General features: G+C 39.0%; 2 protein-coding genes across 4 annotated transcripts; one reads left to right on the top strand and one right to left on the bottom strand.

Annotated features, from left to right (window-relative positions):
* Positions 1–255: 255 nt before the first annotated feature.
* On the bottom strand, positions 256–5,977 carry rrp8 (ribosomal RNA processing 8). Of its 3 annotated transcripts, XM_068317823.1 has the most exons (7): positions 5,629–5,977; positions 4,587–4,836; positions 3,646–4,501; positions 2,739–2,868; positions 2,550–2,656; positions 2,364–2,460; positions 257–1,389 (listed from the first exon to the last, which is right to left on the bottom strand). In XM_068317823.1, the coding sequence occupies exons 1-7, from the start codon at positions 5,728–5,730 to the stop codon at positions 1,276–1,278; spliced, it is 1,656 nt and encodes a 551-aa protein (XP_068173924.1). In that variant the 5' UTR covers positions 5,731–5,977; the 3' UTR covers positions 257–1,275. The 3 variants fall into 3 exon arrangements, 2 of the variants coding, with proteins under 2 accessions (XP_068173925.1, XP_068173924.1); XR_011035594.1 differs by lacking the exon at positions 2,550–2,656 and having other exon boundaries at positions 256–1,389; positions 2,364–2,487; XM_068317824.1 differs by lacking the exon at positions 2,550–2,656 and having other exon boundaries at positions 256–1,389; positions 2,364–2,504.
* A 755-nt stretch (positions 5,978–6,732) lies between these two features.
* Positions 6,733–21,241, top strand: LOC137596976 (integrin-linked protein kinase). The gene is made up of 13 exons (XM_068317825.1): positions 6,733–6,868; positions 7,970–8,235; positions 14,215–14,380; positions 16,841–16,936; positions 17,048–17,144; positions 17,253–17,336; positions 17,506–17,591; positions 17,696–17,805; positions 18,040–18,167; positions 18,360–18,481; positions 18,598–18,697; positions 19,445–19,575; positions 19,716–21,241. The coding sequence occupies exons 2-13, from the start codon at positions 8,147–8,149 to the stop codon at positions 19,863–19,865; spliced, it is 1,359 nt and encodes a 452-aa protein (XP_068173926.1). The 5' UTR covers positions 6,733–6,868; positions 7,970–8,146; the 3' UTR covers positions 19,866–21,241.
* The last annotated feature ends 402 nt before the right edge of the window (positions 21,242–21,643 follow it).

Raw genomic sequence — 21,643 nt, 5'->3', positions numbered from 1 at the left:
TTCAAATACAAACCTATTATCCTTTGTAAAGAAAGTGTAAATTGTTTATTCATCCAGTTTATTTTACTGGAATTTTTAATCCAAATCAACAATATCTCAGATTGTTTCCTTCTGTTAAATTATGTCATTCATCCAGTCTGTATATGGACAAACAGGATTAATTGGTTCATAGACATTACATAACTTTGCTTTTAATAGTAATCTGCATGTACATGTAGGTACTTTTCTGCATTTTCATAACAATACCAAGTGGTAATGGTTTCATTTGTATTCATTTTTTGTATCGGTAGGTTTACATAAAAAATCCAGAATGGATTTCCATACAATGTAACCCAAATGAACCCATTTGCTGCAGATCAGAACGCAGGAGTGGTTCAAAGGTTTTTGTTCACATCCTTTCACTTCAGGAAATATCCATGAAACTATGTGGAGGGTGGGACGTGAGCCAAAGAAGCTGAACAGATGTGTAGGATTGTTTGGCCTTGGCAGAGGTATGTGCTCCACTGAGCGCTCCATTCTTGTTTCATTTATTACCAGAGGACTGAGCTACAAGAAACACATTTCCAGACATGGTAGATGAGTGAGACTTACAGCCCATCCTCCCCTGTGATGTCTTTTACTTGCCAAAATCAGTGAAGGAACATCTGCTGTGACAAATGGAGGGATTCTATAAATTCTCAGACATCATGATCCAGATGCAGACACTGATCTTCAGCTCATCTGTCCACGTTTGGCTGCAGTCTTTTCACACCCTCGTGTGGCAAATGATGACACAAAACTGACTGAAGCAGGTTCTGTCACAATTAATCTACGCAAATTCGTTACACTGGACACCTCAAAGATCCTTTTGTCTTTCAGTAATTAGGAATACAATTCAACATTTAAATGCAGAAAAATTCTCTAGAAAGTTAAAGAAATTACCACTCACAACAAAGACCCATTTTAAAAAAAGTAATTTTCATTTTTCTACTTTTTTCAGTATTTTTCAAGAGATGTTTACATTATATTACACTTTTTAAAAAAAAGTTTGCATTCAGGTTTTCATCTTCAGGAACAATATCAGGAAGCAGACACACAATTGAATACTGAAGTTATGTAATCACTCCCTGTACAGACAAATATTGATGATTCTACATGGGTATGTGGTTGAAAAAGATTACACAGGCATCAAAATTTAGCAATGAAAATAACACGTCAATGAAAATGTACGACTAGTATTCTGAAAAATAGTTGACTCAAGTGACAAAACGTGACCAACAGTCTGCTCTTCTATGTTCATCTTTTCTTGTAAACACAAGGTCTCAACTGTAATCCAAATTTCTTGATGTTTTCTGGAGCCTCTCCTGTCTTCACCAACTCAAAGGAGCAGAAATGAGTGTTCTCTGTGTCCTGTAGAAACAAACACGGACATCATCCTTTACAATCAGTCAGTCTGTCAGTCAGTAGGTACATGGATCATTTACAGGTTCAAACAGAGTTAATGTATAATTTTTTTGTAGTTAGCAATACTTAAACAATTTTTAAAACAGATTTTTTTAACTTATGCTTTCCCGTCACAGCACCACAAACATGTTTTCAGTAATGAGTCAGCAGTCTACCGGCTGCTTCGTCCCTCCTTGAGCAAACTGATATCTAAATAAGATTGTAATGCAGGTTCAATGGCAAGAAACAAAAGTTAATGCTTAAGTGTGCTCAACTAACTCTCCAGGGGGTGTTATACAGTATGTTTTCACTGCACATTGTCTGACTGTTTGTTGGTTATCAGAATGTAGCAAAAGAATCAAAGTGGATTTGAATTAAATCTTGTATAAAATGGGGGGATTAAATTACACTTTGAGGCAGATCCAGTCTAAGGTGCAGATTAAGATCTTTTTTTCCATCACAATGTAAGACAAGGAGTTTTAAACTGTTACAATTATTCAAACATTTTGATTTTAGACTGAAACAGCATTTTAATTTTAAAATTAAAATGCTTCTTTCTTCCTTTAAACAGTCATTCTATTTTGGGTTTGTACATCCATGAATTGGTATATAAGAAATAAAACTTTGAGTTTACAAAGTTTTAAGGTGATCTGCTGACTTATTACAGACTTAAATTCAGGTAAGACTTGGGGTATCAGATTTGCTTCTCTGAGTGTTGTTTAAGTAAAGATTGCACATCTGGAAACTCCAGTGCAAAATCTGAATGTTTACCAGCAGTACTGCTTAATATTACCAACTACTATTACTATATACTAGCTAGTTCTCCTTCTGTGATCTCATCGCTGGACAATGACCTCACCATGAAATCTTAATAGAGCCCTAAGACTGTTTGCTAACCTGGTTAATAATTTCAAAATCATCATTTTTGTTCACTGCCTCACCTTGGATACCATCTTGAATCCCAGATTTGCCAGCGCGGTAGTGAAGCTTCGGATATTCTCAAACCTACTTGCTACTTCTGCTATTTTAAGGACTCCCCTGTAATGATAACAAAGTACGACAGTTCTACAATGATGTAAAAACTGCCATGCATTAAATGAATAGGTGTTCCTTTTGTTTTTTTTTACCTCATCTTTAAGACGCGGTTTGCCTCTGCGAGAAAATCTGCCAGGTTGGTTCCCATGAGAGAAAGACAGAACACAGCAATGTCCACAGAGGCATCACGCAGTGGGACCTGCTCACAGATTGATTTTATTTCTTTACAGTGATATAAGCTGTATAACATATTTGTACCCAGAACAATGACACACACTTACTTTGGCCATATCACATACGGTGACAAGCTCACAGGCAGCTGCCAAGTCGAAGCTGTGCACTTTGTTCTTCACACTGCGCGCTATTTTACAGTCGCCACAACCAAAGTCTGCAACCACAAGAGAGGGAGGCCTGGAATAAAAAAAAAAAAGCAACCATGAAATCAGCAACTGGCAAGAGGAGCTCGCCTTAAAATGAAATCTTTGCTATGATCCACACAGAGCAGCTGCTGACATTAACAGCAGCAGCCAAATGAAGAATCAATGAAACGCCCACCATGCAGCATAAACCTGCACAGCTCCCAGCTGAAAAATAAAACACTTTCAACAACATTTAGTCTGCATGAAGAAGACATGGAGGGTGTACCAGAGGTGTACAGAGGTGACCTGGTTAATGGATGCTGTCAAGATATATTTTTGTGTGATAAAAATATACTATCACAACTGTACCTTCATAGATTTACCTAAACTGTGAGATTTCTGTGTCACTGTGAGCTGGATGATAAAAAATAAGTCCAGAATTGTGGATTAAAATGACTGCTGGACAGAAGAATGTAGAACCTTTTCACAGCAGTTATTTGAGACTTTCAACTATTGTTTTACTGAATGAATTTGAATTCATAGCTATGCATACTGGATCTGTGTACCTACACACTCATCTTCTTTTAACACACTTGATATCACCTGGTGTGAGATTTTCAAGCTCTTGCTAGATAAATAGCACTGAACCTGTGGTGGTTCCATTTTCTCAGCAAACTTAGAGATGTAGCTGAAAGCTTTAAAATTGTTGGAAGAGGACTGAATAATTATTATGAATTCCTATGTTTTAAGTTTTAAGAGGATGGAACACTGATTTCTATCTCATAGCTTTTTAAATAACTGCAGAGCGTTACATTATCCAGCATCTTACTTTTGTCGGATGTAAGCGATGATCTCATCCACAGGGTTGGTCGGCCATCTCTGGACCTGTGCTGTGTATCCTCTGTGGTAGATCCAGAAGGCCTCTGGATCCTGCCTGAACATCCGACTGGCCTCGCCGCTGCTTGTGCTGTACAAAACTTCATTAATGTAGCGAAAGCGAGCCGATTGCAAACGCTGCTCCATGCGAGACCTGAGTAAGGCGGAGCGGTCTTGTTGCACCTCCTCCTGGGGTAACTCCGGTTCATCTGTCACCTCTGCAGGGCTCTCCTGTTCTTTCTTTTCCAGGTTTTTGAGCATTTTCCGTAGCTTCTCTCTTTTTATAGTTTGTTCCTTCAGCTCAAATTTTGTTCTTTTCACTGGTATCTCATGCTGAACATCAGGTTCCACTGCTTTATGTTTTGAATCGTTAGTAGCAGAGAGATATGAATCTTGTCCAACGTTGCCCCCGTTAATTTTTTTCTTTTTTTCAATCTGCTTGACTTCTTTGAGAGTCTGGTTTTCTACTGGACAGGATTTGTCAGAGTGTTCGTCATTTTTCTTCCTTTTCTGTGGTTTATGTTCTTTTTCCTTTGTCTTTGCTGGTGTTTGATTGTTTTTATGACTGTTTTTGTTGCTACATATCTCTGTTTTGACTAGTTTGTCTTTCTCTGAAGAGTTCAGTTCAGTTACCTTCATCTCTAGGTTATTCTGCTTGAATTTATTTTGACATTTCTTTTTGTTCTTCATCTTATTTTTCCACTGTTGTCTGCTAAGCTTCTCTGTGTTCTCAGGTTTCTTTGGATTTACCTTTGCACATTCTGTAACATCTATATTCATTGTCTTTTTGTTTTTCATCTTTAAAGTGCCTTGAGGAAGAAAGATAATATTAAAATAACATTTAATTTAATTGTAACAGTGAAAGAAACATCCGGTTTCCAGTTAATTACTCACCTGTTTTGTTGTCATTCTTTTTTGGAATGAGTTCCTTCTCCTTAGCAGTCTGGTCTATGTCCTGTTTCAGTCCCTGCTCTCCTGTTGTCTCTCCTTGCCTTTGCCTTTTTCTTCGTTTCTTCTTTTTCTTACTGTGTGATGGAGCCACTTCTGTCTCGCTATCGCTCTCTTGCTGATGATCATCGTTTCTCCAGTCAGGAATTGATCCCAGAGTTTGCAGGGTCCGCAGGAGACTCTTCTTTCCCACCACCTTGTCAGATGATAATTATTTGAAAAGCTCAGACTAATGATGGCTCTAACAACAACTGCAACAACATAAATAGATGATTATACAGTATTGAGACATTGTCACTCTATTTGTGTAACTGTAAATTCTGATGATTTATTAAGCTCCATGTGTAAATATGAAACATTTCTCTATACCCAGATGAGAGATCATCACAAAAAATGTGATGGCAGTGGTTCAGTGGTACAGGGTGTCGTCCAATGATCACAGGATTGGCGATTTGATTCCTGCTCCTGCCCAGCCACCCAGAGTGTGAGCTTACACTGGGAGGTGTCAGCTCACCTCCCTAACACTGCTGAGGTGCCCTTGAGCAAGGCGCTGTCCCCCTTTAGAAGTTGCTCATTTGGGTGCACCAAGAAGGAGGTGCCAGCCACTTTACCTCCCATTGCATGCTTACAGGCCCCTTGTGTGTGTGTGTGTGTGTGTGTGTGTGTGTGTGTGTTTGTTACAGGGCCTGTACACAACATACAGTGTATATATCCGTGTGACTGCCTAACAGTGCTGACTAACAGTGTTACTGACTAACAGTGTTACTGACTAACAGTGTTACTGACTAACAGTGTTACTGACTAACAGTGTTACTGACTAACAGTGTTACTGACTAACAGTGTTACTGACTAACAGTGCTGACTAACAGTGTTACTGACTAACAGTGCTAACTAGAGTGCGCCACTAATTTCCCTTTGGGGATTATTACAGTATATAAGATTTAAGAAACATTTAATTTAAATGTGGTCTACAACGTTTATTTTTTACCTTGACAGGACTGGTGTTGGGCTTCTGGGTGTTTATGAGCGACGATTTGCTCTGGATTTGACCTTCATGCTCGTCATCCCAGTCTTCGTCCTCATGAAACATGTTTCCCACGGGAATAAAGACGGATATCTACTTATCGGTGCCGGTAAATAGAGCAACCCGTCCAGTGACACTTCACGAAGCTAACTCTGTTAATTCACTTTCTTACAGCTTCGACTCTGAAGAGAGGACTCACCAGTCAAACTATTAGCTTCGTGTTTGTAGAAAAAAAATCTGTATAATGATGCTATTATATTCACTTTTTGAAGAAATTTCTTGTTAAGCTCAAAAGCCACGTTGTTTGGGCTCGTGTGCTTCCAGGAAGCAAAACAGAATAACAGGCGCGTGTGGATGACATAGAACCCCAATGCTTTGTGGGAAATGAAGTAAAAAAAGAACGATCAGAAAAAACAAACCAAGCCAATTTTTGTCACGTTAAACAGGATTATCAGAGGATCCCAACAAACTGGATGAATGAATGAATGAATGAATGAATCCACTAAAATTGTAATTTTTTGGCAGGATGAGACAAATAAATAAATAAGGAATTTACTTATGTTCTATGTACTCCTGTTCCTAAGTACAGATTTGAAACACACGTACAATGTGGAGACGTATCATTATGGAGATTTGTACTCAACAACAAGTTTGGGAGAAAACTAATATTTTTCAATCAAACACGGTAGTCATGCTAATATAACATTGTTATGACAATCTGGGAGTCTCAGGGAGATCTAATTCAGCATTGAAAATGGATGGATGGAAATTAAAATCACGGACTTTTATTTGTAACTAAATATTTTTACTCTGCATGGTAACCAGTGCTTCTTTTATCACATATGAATGAATTTACGTATTTTTTTTTAACCTCTCAAGAACCATTTCATTAGACTCCATACCACATTACCATGTCAAATTTTAAGAAATGCTCATATCTAGAACTTGACTCTGCGTACGACTACAGTACTGCACTAGGAAAAAAACATGACCTGAGGGGATAAATATTGACTTCCTGTAATTCCGCCCGCGGCCTATAGGGGGCAGGGCTACGGTTTCCTCCACTAACTCAACGTTAACACGTACGTACGAAGGGGGTGAGGGTGTGGACGTTTCGCTGCGTTCAATCTACAGGAGACTTGAAACCGCTAGCATTAAATTCCTTTATCTAACTTCATTACACCACAGAAGGCTAATACATCTGGTAAGCGTTTGACCAAAATTCTGTCAGTTTGAACTATCAAATCTTGTTTTATTAGCGTCAACGTGAAGTTAGCGTCAAATGAGAGAAACGGAGGCAGTCCGGAGGGTCGCTGATTAGCTTGTTAGCTAAACCTGTCGCTATCAGATAGTGAGCTGAGGGATGCTAACAAATGTGTGAAACTAACCGAGTCAGTTTTTTGTAATGAAAACATGCAACAGCACTGCACGAAGCCAGAGGGACAAACCCGCTTCAGATTTAACTAATTCTGTGTTAGCTCGGTGGGAGTATAGCAGTACAGACCGCTGTGAGGTAGTGAGTGAGTCGATCACGGCTACATCATCACTGGCTTGTTACTGTGTTATGAAAAAATCATTAAATCATGAAGTCAAACTTCAGATTTGACTTAATTTAAACTGCAGACTCCTGGCGTGTTACGTTTCACTGCGGTAATAATAGCTATTAAACTTTTCAGTTTGCATTCCTGTTATTTAGTTATCATTTGTCAACAAGTTGTTGGAAGCTCAGCCTATGCTAAAGGTGCGTTCACTCCCTAGATCTGTTTTTTTTTTAATAGTCACATTAGGTCTGCAGAAAATTATTAATTCCATGATCATTTAATCTAAGGGCTGTTCTCTTTAACCATTTAGTTTTGGGACATGATTTGTTTTGATTTTTTTTGGTTGATCATTGATACACACAACAAAGGACTTTATCTTGATAACACATAAAACTGAGAAAATTAGTTAATGATTATAATTGAGATGCTTTCAGATCAGTAGTTTAATCTTGAATGACTTAAACAAGAATTGATCAAATTAATAGCTACAAATACATATTGTGTCAATCAGCAGATAATTTCAATGGTAATTAAAAATTAAAAGCGTATGTGGAAGGAAACATTTTTCTGCAAATACTTGAGTTCATGTTGAGAAAAATTTCCTGCTTTTCCTGGAGAGTAGGAAAATGGAACCAAGTGCAAACCTGAAAACAGCTGAAATATTTGTAATATTTCACCACTGTCCAGAATCATATGAGAGTGGATTTATCTGTCTGGCAGAGTTTACCCTGAATGAAAAATAACAGTCTGTCCCATTTTATTAGGTCTTGTGTGAGTGCAGCTGAGCCACTCTGATTGTGCACCTCATTGTCCCACATGAGGAACTGATGCTGACCAGGAACCTGCTGAACCCCTCGGGTTGCCTTTCTCATCTGTCACAGTTTAGTTCTGCAACAACTCCCACAGGTGCGCCCTAAGAGAAGAAGAATACTGCAGCTACAATGGATGATATTTTCACACAGTGCCGGGAAGGCAATGCTGTGGCAGTTCGCTTGTGGTTGGATAATACAGAAAATGACCTCAATCAAGGGTGAGCTACAGTTTATTTACTTGTTACAGTATCCAGTGTTCACAAATCACTTTTCTAAATCTCAATTGCCAAAGAAATAAAGAAAACATTTAAGTCTTTTGAACTAAATGCTGTGTCAAACTATCTTAAACAACTCATGTCCACCAAATGCTTTTGGCCATGGGATTCATGTTTTAATATGTCTGGCTATGGATGCCAAAATAATCACTATCTGATTCCAGTATTGAAGAATGATATACTAACCAATGTGCACTTAGAGTTTAAAAAAATAAAAGTCAAGATAGATCATAATATTGCCAACAATAGAACAATATCACTCTGGCATCTTTATTTTATCAGGCAGTGTTTCTTTTTACAAAGTAAATCTGTATGTTGCTGGATAACTTGAATTAAAACATGTTGGAAGTAGGTATTACGCTGCAATGATTTAGTTTCATTTTCGAGTCCAATTTGTCGTGTTAGCTGTCCTGTGATTGAACCTGTTTCTTTGTGGCCACATGTCCGGAATGCCAGCTGAATAAATCAAAAGCACGATGCTGGAAAGGAAACCTAATGTCATGGTGGAGTTGGTTATGTTTTTAGTTGTTGCTGCAGTTAAATTTGGACTTTATGGGGGAAAAAAAGTGGACAAGATTACTGGTACGAAATATGTCATCAAGTTGCCTCTGTATCCTCAGCTGACACCAACAAGGAAAGTGTGGTAGAGCTTGCCAGCCATGTACTGATGAACAACAGAGTAGTAGGTCTGTCACAATAAGTTGTATAATTTATTAGTGAGTTGCAAGAGAATCAATCACTTAATTTTTTCATTTGTTTTTCATGCAAAAACATCAAGTGCTTGCTGGTTCTGCTTCTTAATTATGAGAATTTATTGCTTAGGATTGTAAAAAACTTGTTGTGTTTAGCTGGAGAAAACAAACCAAAGAAGTCACTTTAGGGTCTGGAAACTTTTTCTTGAGGTGCTGTAGCCCAAATGATTTATCATGAAGTGTCTCTGTGGACCTGACCTATCTTGAGATCATTGCTTTAATGAATCCATCTTATACTGATGACCCCAAACCTTCAAGCTGCTTTCCTTTTGCCTTTCGTCAGATATTTGTGTACATTTCAGGAACAAGTATTAGTACCTATTAGTGTTCAATTTTATGCTGTCGGATTAATTTGCAAAGGGTAGAAAGATTTAAGAAACTGTTTTAAGATGAACTGCGCTGAACAGGTAGTTACTGATCATAGCATCCAGTGCTGCTGCTATTATAACCTACTGATGAAATGATTATTCGTAATTCAAGAGTGACGTGCCTTCTCTTTTTGTAAACTTGTGTTTTTGCTGTTTGTCCTTTGTTTTCATCTTCCCAGTATTATTTGCAAAATGCTTATGTGTATAAATACCAGTACAACCTGAATGTGCCTCCTCCATTAGCTGATTGCATGTCAAGTTCCCTTTTCCTGATGATATATCTCCTCCAGTTGGTGAAACACATTCCCACCCTTTTCATTTCTGTACAGAACTTTCCTGTATTTGCGTAAATCTACAATATCAGCGAGTGGGTGAATGATCCCTGTGCTCTACTGTGATGTTTATTCTGATGTAACACCCAGACTGAGAGTAGTAGTGGAATGCTGAATCTCCTTACAAGGAATAACACGCAGGCCTCAAGGGAACTATCTACCACCTACCAAATACCAAGAAAGGGAGGGGGAGGAGACTGTTGGAGCAGGGCAGGAATGGAAGAGTTATGTGATGAGAATGATGCTTGTGTGTATTTGTGTGTACTGTATGTGTGTGTGTGTGTGTTTCCGACAAGTGACGGAGCATATCAGCACCCCCCCACACACTCATACACACACACACACACACACACACACACTTTCCCTCTTAGTGTTTCCGGTATTTTTGACCCAGTGGTATTAGATAGATATACTAATTTCCCTTCAGCATTTCCTCCCACTTCAGAGATGCCAATTGCAAAGTTTATATAAATCCTACTAAATGTTTGCAGTGTCATCATCATCCCTGGTCTCTGAATGTGTTGCAGTGCACGTTGAAAGACATTACTATGAGCCATAGGTTTGTGTTGAAAATTTACATGGAAGTGTTCTGTAATTTTGAACAATAATTTGTTTTTCAATTGAAGTTTTATGTCAATAAGTCCAGGGCTACAGCTCCCTATCACTACAGTATTCCCTTCTATGGATAAACCACGGGGGATGGGGGGTTGTCATCTGTTCCATTTTTTCTTTCATCATGTTTTGTTTCAGGAGTGTCACTAAAACATTGTCAACTTTTGTTTCACAAGAGTGTTTTATATTCCATTTGGAAAGACAAGTAAAATAATTATCAGCGTTTTTCTATGGCTAATTTTTGGACTACTGTATTGAGTTAGTTGATGTATTTTCATTTTAACTTAATTTGCAGAAAATTAACCTGCATCTAACAAACAATCAGACATCCTGCTGCCCTTTGTCAAAGGAATGATTAGAATGAAATGGAATTTCTTTTGGAAGGAATTTTTTATTTTAATTTTAAATCTTGTATCCCATATTGTATACTATATTAATCCCCGAAGGGAAATTAAGACTGTTAACAAAAAACATTTAGCGCTGTAGATAAAGTAATCTTGATGCTTGTAAAACTGATTGAGATTAAAAAAACAAGTCTTTTTAAATGTCATTTTGATTAAAGTTGTCGACTGTCCATGGTTTTACAACTAAAATAAACTTTGTGTCATACATGCCTACACTGACAACAAGGGCTTCTTTGCTGGGTGCTTCTTGTTCACCAAGAGCAGTAGATATTCACATTTATAAACAGCGATGGGCGTCAGGAGGTTTTTGTGGCTCTGTGTCTTTCCCAAGAACTTCCTCCATCCATTCCAGGATCCTCAGGAATGGATGGAGTTCCAGTACCTCAGCCAGCTCAGCCCTCCAAAATAATAAATTCCATAACTCTGCCAACAATGTAATTGTCTGTATGCAGGACACAAAACCTACTTTTGCCTAATTTTACAAGTGATGGAAGGAACTCATTAAATGTTGGAGGTGATTTGGATGAAGAACTTTTTTCTAAACATTGTAAGGGAAGGATTTTGAGAAGGTTTTTATCACACGTAAATTATTTAACAGGTTATCACAAAAGTAGAAAATCACCATTAGTTTTCAAACTAATGACACCACGTGACCATAAACTCTAAGGGTACGTTTTCATGGTCAACAGTGATTTCCTGGTCGAAGTGTCCTGGAACCTTTGCTCTCAGAAGTAACTACATAATGGGAAACCTGAGTTGCTTTGGATGTGGTTTGTTCTCCCTGAATGCACCATTGTAAAAACACTCATTTAAGTGCCCTCAGTGCCCTGTCTGCGTCATATTTGGTCTGAAACAGGAAGTTGAATTCAGTGCTCTGTGTTTTAATTTGGTTTTGAATATTTAATGCAACTTAAATGGCTGTATATATATATCTCAGACATCTTCAACTGCACATCCAAAAGTAGCCATCTACACAGCGCTTTACAGTGTTGTTAAAGTGGGGGCTCCTCATTAGTCCCAGTGTGAATTCTGATTTTATATATAACCTCTGTGGTGGGGGCAGCAGTATGAGCCTGCTGCCTTGCATGATTTACGACTGCGTGTGGATGGTGAAGAGGCTTGCTGAAACAGGTAGTGCTCTCAGAAGAAGCGGTGTTAGCAGTTTCCGTGTTTTAGGTAATACAGTTAATCAGGTTAAACAGTCTGACGTTTCTAGGCTGACTGAACATGTCATTTCAGATGCACTGACATTGAATTTGTAATGCGACAACAAATGCAATTCAGACAAAATTGATAGTAATTTCAAGCCTTCAGTGGTCCTTTCATGCTTTGTATGTTAAACTATGTTTTAACATGTGCAAAATGAACATTTCATGAATGAACAGAATAAAAGGAAAAATAAAACCTGTTCTTTTTCAATTGTTATGGTTTTGTGACTTTCCTGTTGGTGTTATATGACCTGGTGGAGATGGTGGTGCTGAGACATACAGGGTGTAGACAGAGACTCTTCCTCAGGCTTTTCCGTCTGCCAAACTGAGCACTGTTGGCAGGTGGAAGTGCCTGAAATAAATTATGGAGGGGGTGAGCTGGAGAAAACCTTGGCACTCGAGTGCCTTTGGGTTGTTGGGATGAAGCTAGCTTAAAGAGAAAATCTATCCTATAAAATGGGGCTCTGAATAGAAACACAGGCACAGAACCCAGAGGCCTGAGCTTCACTCAGTGTGTAATAGAACATTTCTGACAGTTTGTTGTGTTGGTCATAAACTATTATTAGTAGGGTTTGAATGAAATTAGAAACAATTCAACCCAACAGTGATGAAGATTTCCTCAGTTGCTCTGTTATGTATAAAATTGCTTAGTGACAATAGTGATGCATTTTAAATGTCTTGTTTTTAATTAGAAAGAGCTACACTGGGAACACATTAGAAACAATGATATGTAGACTCCAGGGAATGAGGATCAAACCACCAACCATGAGTCGACACCCTCTCTGCTCTCTGTGCCACGGCCACGGCCACCCATCAGTTTGTCCCACCAGCAGAATAAAACTCATTTAGCAATCATGAAAATCACAGAAAGCCAACAAATCCTCACATTTAAGGAGCTTGAAACAGAGAATATCAGTATTTGATTGCTAAAAGACTGAAACCATCAACTATCAATGAACTACACATAAATCTAGTTGACTGAATGGAATCATTGTCTGAGCTGAAGATATTTGCAGATAGTGAACCAGACCTCATACAGACATAATCGCGATGTAATCCGTTCACTTTATGTTTACACTTTTAAAGGATAGAACCACTAAATTCACAATTCTACCATCCCCCAAACAGGGTCAAGCTTTAAACAAAAATGCTGATAAAAAATCTAGAGTTGGGTCTCTGGGGAATTTTTCTCTTGTAAACTGACTAATTAGCTCGGAGGGTTTGGCCTTTTGGTCTTGGAGGAAATTGGACACAAAAGCAGATCTGTTGTGCATTCAGCAGGTTGCCCAGATGCACAGATAGATGTTTGTTGGGAAGGAGGGTCTCTGTGGAGCCATTGATGCTGTTTGAGCAGAGCTCTGCAGGATAAGTGAATACAAGCCAGTGAATTGATTGTGAGGCAGACAAAGTTCAGATTCTGACAGATTTATAATACTCAGTCAGTTCTCAGATCACATTACAATGTCGTCTGCCTATGGAGTTAGTACATGACGTTATTATGTGAAGGATCCTGTTGTATTCTGTTTACAGTATGTAAAGTCCTTATGCATCAGCAAACATTGGATTTGATTTGCACCCAAAAATAGTATCTTATTTCTTGTTATATCAGCCTAAACCGGTTTAACGCTGTAGTTTCTGCTAAATGCGCTCGGTTATCAGTTTATTAGAGGAAACGAACTGAAACACTGTCATCTGCTATAACAATTCTGTGGTAAATTATGAGCTTGTGAGTCTCTACTATCCAGTTTGTGTTGATGCTCTCTCAGAATGGTGTTTATGGGATGTTCAGGTCATTTTGTGGCTGTAGTTTGCAATTAAGTCTACATTTAATGCGATAATGAAAAAGCAACAACTCCATACAATAACATAATGTAATTATCTTCATGAAGGGTGGATTTATTGCAAAACTGTTGTGGTGAACCACAGGTTTTTGAGAGTTGTGTTTAACTTGCAGTTTAACGTATTTGAAGCCAAACCAAGGCCTGATTTCTCTGGAATGCACACTTGTTGTCTTTATTCGATAAGTGCTGTTTTGATCCTAGACAGGCAAACACACATTCTCCAAAAAAATGTCCCAATGTGTGTAGAGTAGTGGAGTAGGCCTTGTGGCCTACTCTGCCACCAAGTCAATTTCAGTAACACTTTTGACGTTGTCAGCTGAGGAGCAGAAGTTCTTGCTGTACTTTTCTTGAACGTCCTGCAGTTATTGTGTGTTTGCTGTGCTGAATTCTGCTCTCTAATTGCAGGGATGATCATGGCTTCAGCCCTCTCCACTGGGCGTGTAGGGAGGGCCGCTCCAGCGTGGTGGACATGCTCATCATGAGAGGGGCTCGTATAAATGTCATGAACCGTGGAGATGACACACCTCTGCACCTGGCGGCCAGTCACGGACATCGTGATATTGTGGGAAAGGTAGGTTTCATGTAAACACATGCACAAGGTGACAGTTGCTTGGTAGTGTTATCTTTGTTAATGACAGAACATGTTATTTATCAACCTTTTTTTCCAATAAGACAAAGCAGTGAGATGAGATAACACCAATAACATTCAATACTGAGACTTAATCCGTAAAGGTCTCTGACCCAACGTAATCTCAAACCTTTAATGTCTGAATTGGCTGAATTTCACAAGTCCGTTGACTTCAACCAGTCAGCCCCTTTTTTTTTTTTTTTACAGATGTTGTTGTTGATGTTGTAAATGCGACGGTGTTAAGTCTGTTATATTAACATGTCTGGAAAAAAAACAAAAAAATAAGTAAAACTGTTCTCAAATTTTAAATGGTAAGGAAATCTGGCTAGCCAATGTAAAACAGATCACAACATGTTCCTTGTCTGGATTCATTTTTTTTTTTCATTCATTTTCCAAATCCGCTTAATCCGCTAACGCAGGTCGCGGGGTAGCCAGTGCCTATCCTGGCAGACTCAGGGCGTGAGACACTCCGGGCACGACGCCAGTGCACCGCGGAGCCACATAGAAACAAACAAATCATTCACTCACACACTCACTCCTATGGTCAATTTGGGACCGGCCAATCAACCTGAAGCGCATGCTTTTGGAGGTGGGAGGAAGCCGGAGAACCCGGAGAGAACCCACGCAGACATGGGGAGAGCATGCGAACTCCGCACAGAGCGGGACTCGAACCCGGGTCCGCCGTGTTGTGAGGCAGCAGCGCTAACCACTGCGCCACCGTGCCGCCCTCCTTGTCTGGATGTGTTCCTTTAATAGATAGGCGGATGGCCGCCCAAAAGAGTCTGGGTCCTGCCCGGAGTTTCTTCCTCATCGAGGGAGTTTTTCCCCGCCACTGTCGCTTATGCTTGCTCTGGAGGGTTCAGTTGGGTTTCTCTGTCTGTTAAAGCGCTTTGAAATGTCTGCTGCCATGATTAAGCGCTATATAAATAAAACTTGATTGAACTTGATTTATTAGACGACATCTGACCAAACACTTTCTGAAAAGCTCCTTTCTGAATTCACTGGCTGCCAAAGATGTCTATAGACATCAACTTCAACAGGGAGGGGTCAGTCTGGAGGAGTTCGTCGGTGAAAATCCGGCTTGGACTGAGAAGTTGCTGCAGCTTACGATGCAACAGAGTTGGCGTATGTCAGCGCACTTCCATGAGCGAAAACGATGTCGCTGTGAGCGAAGCATCTTGCGATCAAAGAACAGAAAGAAAACACTGATAAATGTCCGGAGATTAGAGAAAGTCTGCCGAAGGAGGTCAATTACTACAAAGTGCTGCAGTGAATATGTTAATTACACAATCTGTTTTATCAGATATGATTATGTGAAGTATGTAACATGTCTCTAGGAAGTTAGTCTTTCCCCAAAACAAAAAACCCCCCCCAAACATTACTTGACTAAAACTAAAATGAAATTCTGACCTTTTCTTTGACTGGAGTTAGACTTTACTTTTAATGGCTTTGAGTAGAACTTCATTACAAGAAGCTTTAACATGTTAAAGTATGATATAAGCTTTTCACACTTGTCTAGACCTAAATAATGTTTTTTTTCGCTATCAATTATTTGTTGTTGTCTTGTTGTTGTCATTGTGAGCTGTTGATCTATAGTCGAATTGTGTTTGACTAAAGTTCCCTGGAAATGAAGTCAGAAGAACTGTTAAACTATCGCCTGTTCCTCTTTTCAAAGACACTCAAATTTCATTGGTTAAGCTGATATTTAATCTCTTTAAGTTTGCTTCATAACAAAGGACGTTATGAAATCTTAAGGTGAAGTCATCTGTTTAGCTGTTCTAAAGTTGCAAAGGTCTTGTCTCGTCTTGCAGTTCTACTGTCAGTGACTTTTAACATGAGGTAGAGTTGTTAAGTTAGATAGATAGATACTTTATTAATCCCGGAGGAAATTGTATAAGGGAGAGATGAACATTTTAATGCCCACACTATAATAAGACAATCTTAAATGTAGATTCATGAAGTATGAAACAACCAATATATGACGTTACCAGTTCTTTATTTCAGTTGCTCTGATTGTGTTTTGCAAAAGAACTTCATTTTATTTCATAACATTCATTATTTAGAATTTAAAGGCACAGTTTTCAAACAATCAGTAACTGTAAGCATCTTGGAATATAGGGATTCATTCATCCATGACTTGGACCCTTTGAGTTACATCACCGGGTGTACTGCATGGCATGTTATGGGTGGAGCATGGCAGTGATTTATGTGTTCAAATATTGTATATAAAAACTACAAAAATATCTTGCAGATAAGCGTATGACATTCTGTCAGCTTCTCGTTTGTTTGATGCCATGTCTCAGTACCTTCTGGGATGTACTCACAAGCAATATCTATGTTTCTTGTTGGCAGCATTCCCACTCATCTCATGCATATAATCCTTTGTTTCTGCTTCTCTTTTAGCTGATCCAATGCAAAGCAGACACAAATGCAGCCAATGAACACGGCAACACTCCACTGCATTACGCCTGCTTCTGGGGCCAAGATCTAGTGGCTGAGGTTGGTGTGCCCCCTGGTGGCCAGATAGCTGAGACTATTTTGTATTGTACGCATTTCCCATTTTGTAGAATTCTCAAAATATTGCAAACACTAACCTGTTATTTTTCTCAGGACCTTGTGACTAATGGGGCTCAGGTGAGCATCTGCAACAAATATGGGGAAACACCCCTGGACAAAGCTAAACCTCACCTTCGTGAACTCCTCAAAGGTATCCCAACTCACTTTTACCACTTCACTCATTCCGGCAGAGACAGAGTCCAACTTGTCTTTGTGTTACATTTCGTCATGGCATTCTCTCTGTCTGTCCACCACACAGAAAAAGCAGAGAAAATGGGACAGAACCTGACTAAAATTCCCTTCAAGGACACATTCTGGAAAGGCACCACTAGAACCCGACCCCGTGAGTCCAGCACAAACCCACATTTAACACTTTATCAGCTGACAATTTTCCACTTTGGATTTGGAGTGTGGTGACATTTCCCCACTTTGTCCACCGTGTTTGATAGTTCACATGATTGCATGGTTCTTATGTGCTTCAACTTTTCATCATCTCAATCTTGTGTTTTTAGGTAATGGCACTCTGAACAAACATGCAGGGATTGACTACAAACAGCTTTTTCTCCTGGCTAAAATAAATGAGAACCAATCAGGAGAGGTACTGTAAAATCTTGTATTTCGTCTTATTTTTTTGGTGGACCTGCTGATGGTCAATCAAATGTTTTTCACTTCTCTTTTTCTCTGCATCTTTCTCATTGGTAGCTGTGGCAAGGACGTTGGCAAGGAAATGAAATTGTTGTTAAGGTGCTGAAAGTTCGCGACTGGACCACGAGGAAAAGCCGAGACTTCAATGAGGAGTATCCAAAACTCAGGTTATTATTTAATCCTTGTGTTTTTAAAGTCATACGGGACATAGAGGTCTCTGCTTTTGTGGCCCCTCATTTGTCTGTTTGCATTGTGTTGAACCAAACTTTTCTGTTTTGAGTGTTGCATCTCACATACAGCTGTCTCTTGATGTCAAATCCTTTATGGGTTTGACTTTATATCTGTCTGTCTGTCTTTCTCCCTTGTCTGTTCCTCCCTCCCAAACGTGGGCTCCATCCCAGGATATTTTCTCACCCAAATGTCCTACCCATGGTGGGAGCATGTCAGTCTCCTCCTGCCCCCCACCCCATCATCATCACACACTGGATGCCATATGGCTCCCTCTACAACGTGCTGCATGAAGGCACCAGTGAGTACTTGAACTGTGGTCCCAAAAGTCCATACTTGTCACCCCCTTGAGTGATTCGCAAGGATTTGTGATTTATCACACTTATGCATCTGTCATTTTGTGACCATCTCTTTTTGTCAGTGTCACTGTCATGTGTTAAGACTAAAGTAGGGACTAACCTGTTTGGATTTTTTTCAATCATCCTGCTGCCAGATTTTGTGGTGGACCAGACGCAGGCCGTTAAGTTTGCTCTGGACATTGCTTGTGGAATGGCCTTCTTACACACACTTGAACCCATGATCCCTCGCCACTATCTCAACAGCAAAAGTGTGATGGTAAGAATAACTTTTGGTTTTAGCATAGCTTTCAGGAAGTAGTAATACAAATACAAAAGGACATGATCAGTTAAATGCTATAAAGATATGTTGGTAAGTGTTCTTTGTCCCCACAGATAGATGAAGATATGACTGCCAGGATCAGCATGGCAGATGTCAAGTTCTCCTTTCAGTGTCCTGGCAGGATGTACTCACCGGCGTGGGTGGCCCCTGAGGGTAGGCATCACTCATACAGCACGGAGCCAACGTGACAGCCAGAGCCACTCAAATTAAAGCCTGAGTTATGGGTGCAGGGAACTGCAGAGTGGTGCAGAACTAAATGCAGTCTACAGATGATTTCCACTTTAGTAACAGTAAATGGAGCAAATTGGAAACACAAACTGTGGAAATAACCAGAGAACTTTTGCAAAAGTGATGGAACAGCAAGAATAGATTTTAAATAATGTACGAAGGGTTAACAACATACTGTAGCATAAATTTGATTTGTTCCAGCCTGTTTCCCAGCCTACAATTCTGTCTACTGTAATATTACAGATTGAAAGAGAAGCTACTGTTCTTACTAGTTAAAATGGCAAACCTCTTGTTTCCTCCTGAATTCAGTGTATGTTGTTGAAGAGGAAGTCCATCATGATGTATGTAACCAATAATTGTGGTAACTCCATCAAGAACTTAAAATTACTTCCTAAATAACAAAGAGTTACAGTTTAACACAGTAAAAATGAAATTGAAAGACATTTTGTTACTGTAACTCTTGAGCTCATCTTAATAATTCAAATGTTGTATCAACTGATGCTTAATTTTTAAGCAAAAAACAAAACTCATGAATACAAAAATTCCGATTTCAACCTAATAGTCACTGTGTCTATACAACAGGTGCAAACCTGTATTCAGCTCTGATCAAAGTTTGCTTTTTGTTGTGTAGTTTGGTGGGTTGCTCACACTAGTTGCTCTTTGTGGTTCCAGCCCTGCAAAAAAAGCCAGAGGAGATCAACCGTCGCTCAGCAGACATGTGGAGCTTTGCTATCCTGCTGTGGGAGCTGGTGACCAGGGAGGTGCCGTTCGCTGACCTATCCAACATGGAAATTGGCATGAAGGTTCACGCTGCTATTTCTGCCTAATAAAGATTCCACCTGAGAAGCAAATACTAGCATGGACAGTCAGCTGTTATTCATGTTTGTTATTCATTCATTAAAAACGTTTACCGCTGAACCAAATGCTCTGTTTTGATTCCCAGGTTTCCTTGGAGGGTTTGAGGCCCACTATCCCCCCCGGCATTTCACCCCACATTTGCAAACTCATGAAGATATGCATGAACGAAGACCCAGCAAAGAGACCTAAATTTGACATGATTGTGCCAATTTTGGAAAAAATGCAGGACAAATGAAAACCGTCATCTGCGCCTGTGTGCTGACATGGATGTCTTGCTCCTAACGGTGATGTGGTGCTTTACCAGTATTGCCTTAAACTCCTTTTGCTGCTGCATTCAAAGCCACTGTTGCTTCTGCTTCTGAAGTGAGTTCAGCAGCAGTCACTTTTTTATATATCTATTTTATTTTTTTCATTTTCAATGTGATATCAACATCTTATGTGTTTTCTCATTTGTCAGTGATCCACTGACACTGCCTCAGCAGCCTGTAATCACAAAGACTTAGTACAATGTTTTTCAGTCTGTTCAACTGAAATACCTGTGGAGGTCAGCATGACAGACTGCTGCTTTTGCCTCAGTGGATTAAGGCCTTATTTTGTATGTGGCATTGACACAAAAAGTTAAATTGTAAGAAAAAAATATGGGGGTAAGTAAAAAAATCAACTCAAAGCTTCGCTCAAGTAGGAAACCTTTGTTTTAGCAACAAACTCAAGCATGAAAAATGCCTGAAACCAAGCATTTAAACAGCATCAAGAAGACTTTTGTGAATGAGTGGTGCCAATGGGATAATTTAGTGGTGTTGTACCATTCAGCTTGGCTCCTAGTGACATATAGAGCTTGACTTGTCCTGAGCATTGGTGTCTGATCCGTTTCCTGTACAACCTGCTGACAAAGATGTAAAACTGGCAATTCAAACCTCTCTCTCTCTGCAGCTAACATGTGAGTGTTAATCAATGCAGTTTTGTGAGTATTATAAAATACTGCAGTAATTCAGATTTTCTCTCATCTGTTGGATTAATATAATGAACTCAATTACACAAGCGTTGTAATCTAGTTATTTCTGTTTACCATTGGGAAATCAATGTTGTAGTTTTGTCATGGTTTTAATTCTGCCAGTTGTATGACGCAGCAAGCTCTTTTTTAAGATGTCAAAAAGTTTTGACTGATCTTAACTTTCATGCCATTTATTGACCATCTATGTAATCAGATGCGTAATATTTTGCAAAGTCAGGAATAAGTAATGCAACCCAGACTGTAATTTATTCATGGATATCATGTGTACAAGACTGATTGTGTTCTATTGTGTATGGGGACCTTTTTTACAAACAGGTATGACTGCATCAGAAGCTGTTTCCCAACACAAGGTGACTGGGACATTAGGGATTGACGTCAACATCCTGCAAACTACCCAAACGTTTCTATGATTATTTTCTCTGTTTTGATTCTGAGATGATTTCAGACTTCATATAAGTTTTGTTTTGTTTTCTCCATGCATCGTTTCTGTCCTTCCACCAGCTTGCTTGTATGTGCTGATTCACATTGAAGCCAAAATACAGAATGACTTAAACAAATGTACGTATTTATAAGTATATTAAAAAGGACAAATATGGCCAGCTTGAATGTGTGGATTTTGATGGAGATTGGACATTATTTGGGTCATTTAATAAGACACTTGTGGTGCTCATTGTTACTTTAGGGGACAAAGGTCAATGTATTACGTTTATTAGTTTGATAGAAAAAAAGCAGTATTCATGTTTTTCAGAAGATTTTTTGTCGTATTCATGTCAATTATTAGAAATATTTCCATATCTGAAGCAATTGCCAACTAAAAAAGGTGATTGTAAATTATCTAGCTTGAATTTAGTTTTCTAATATTGAAACAATTTTATTTTTTTATGTGTTATAATATTGAAGCTAAATGTTTACATTGTAGTCCTAGTTGGATTGTTATATTCCAATTTCTATATACTTCATACATTCATCTTCCGAACCGCTTTATCTGCCGTATACTTGTA

This window comes from Antennarius striatus, chromosome 6 (assembly GCF_040054535.1).
Source record: "Antennarius striatus isolate MH-2024 chromosome 6, ASM4005453v1, whole genome shotgun sequence".
Taxonomy (NCBI): domain Eukaryota; kingdom Metazoa; phylum Chordata; class Actinopteri; order Lophiiformes; family Antennariidae; genus Antennarius; species Antennarius striatus.
This window is presented reverse-complemented; position numbering and strand designations above follow the sequence as displayed.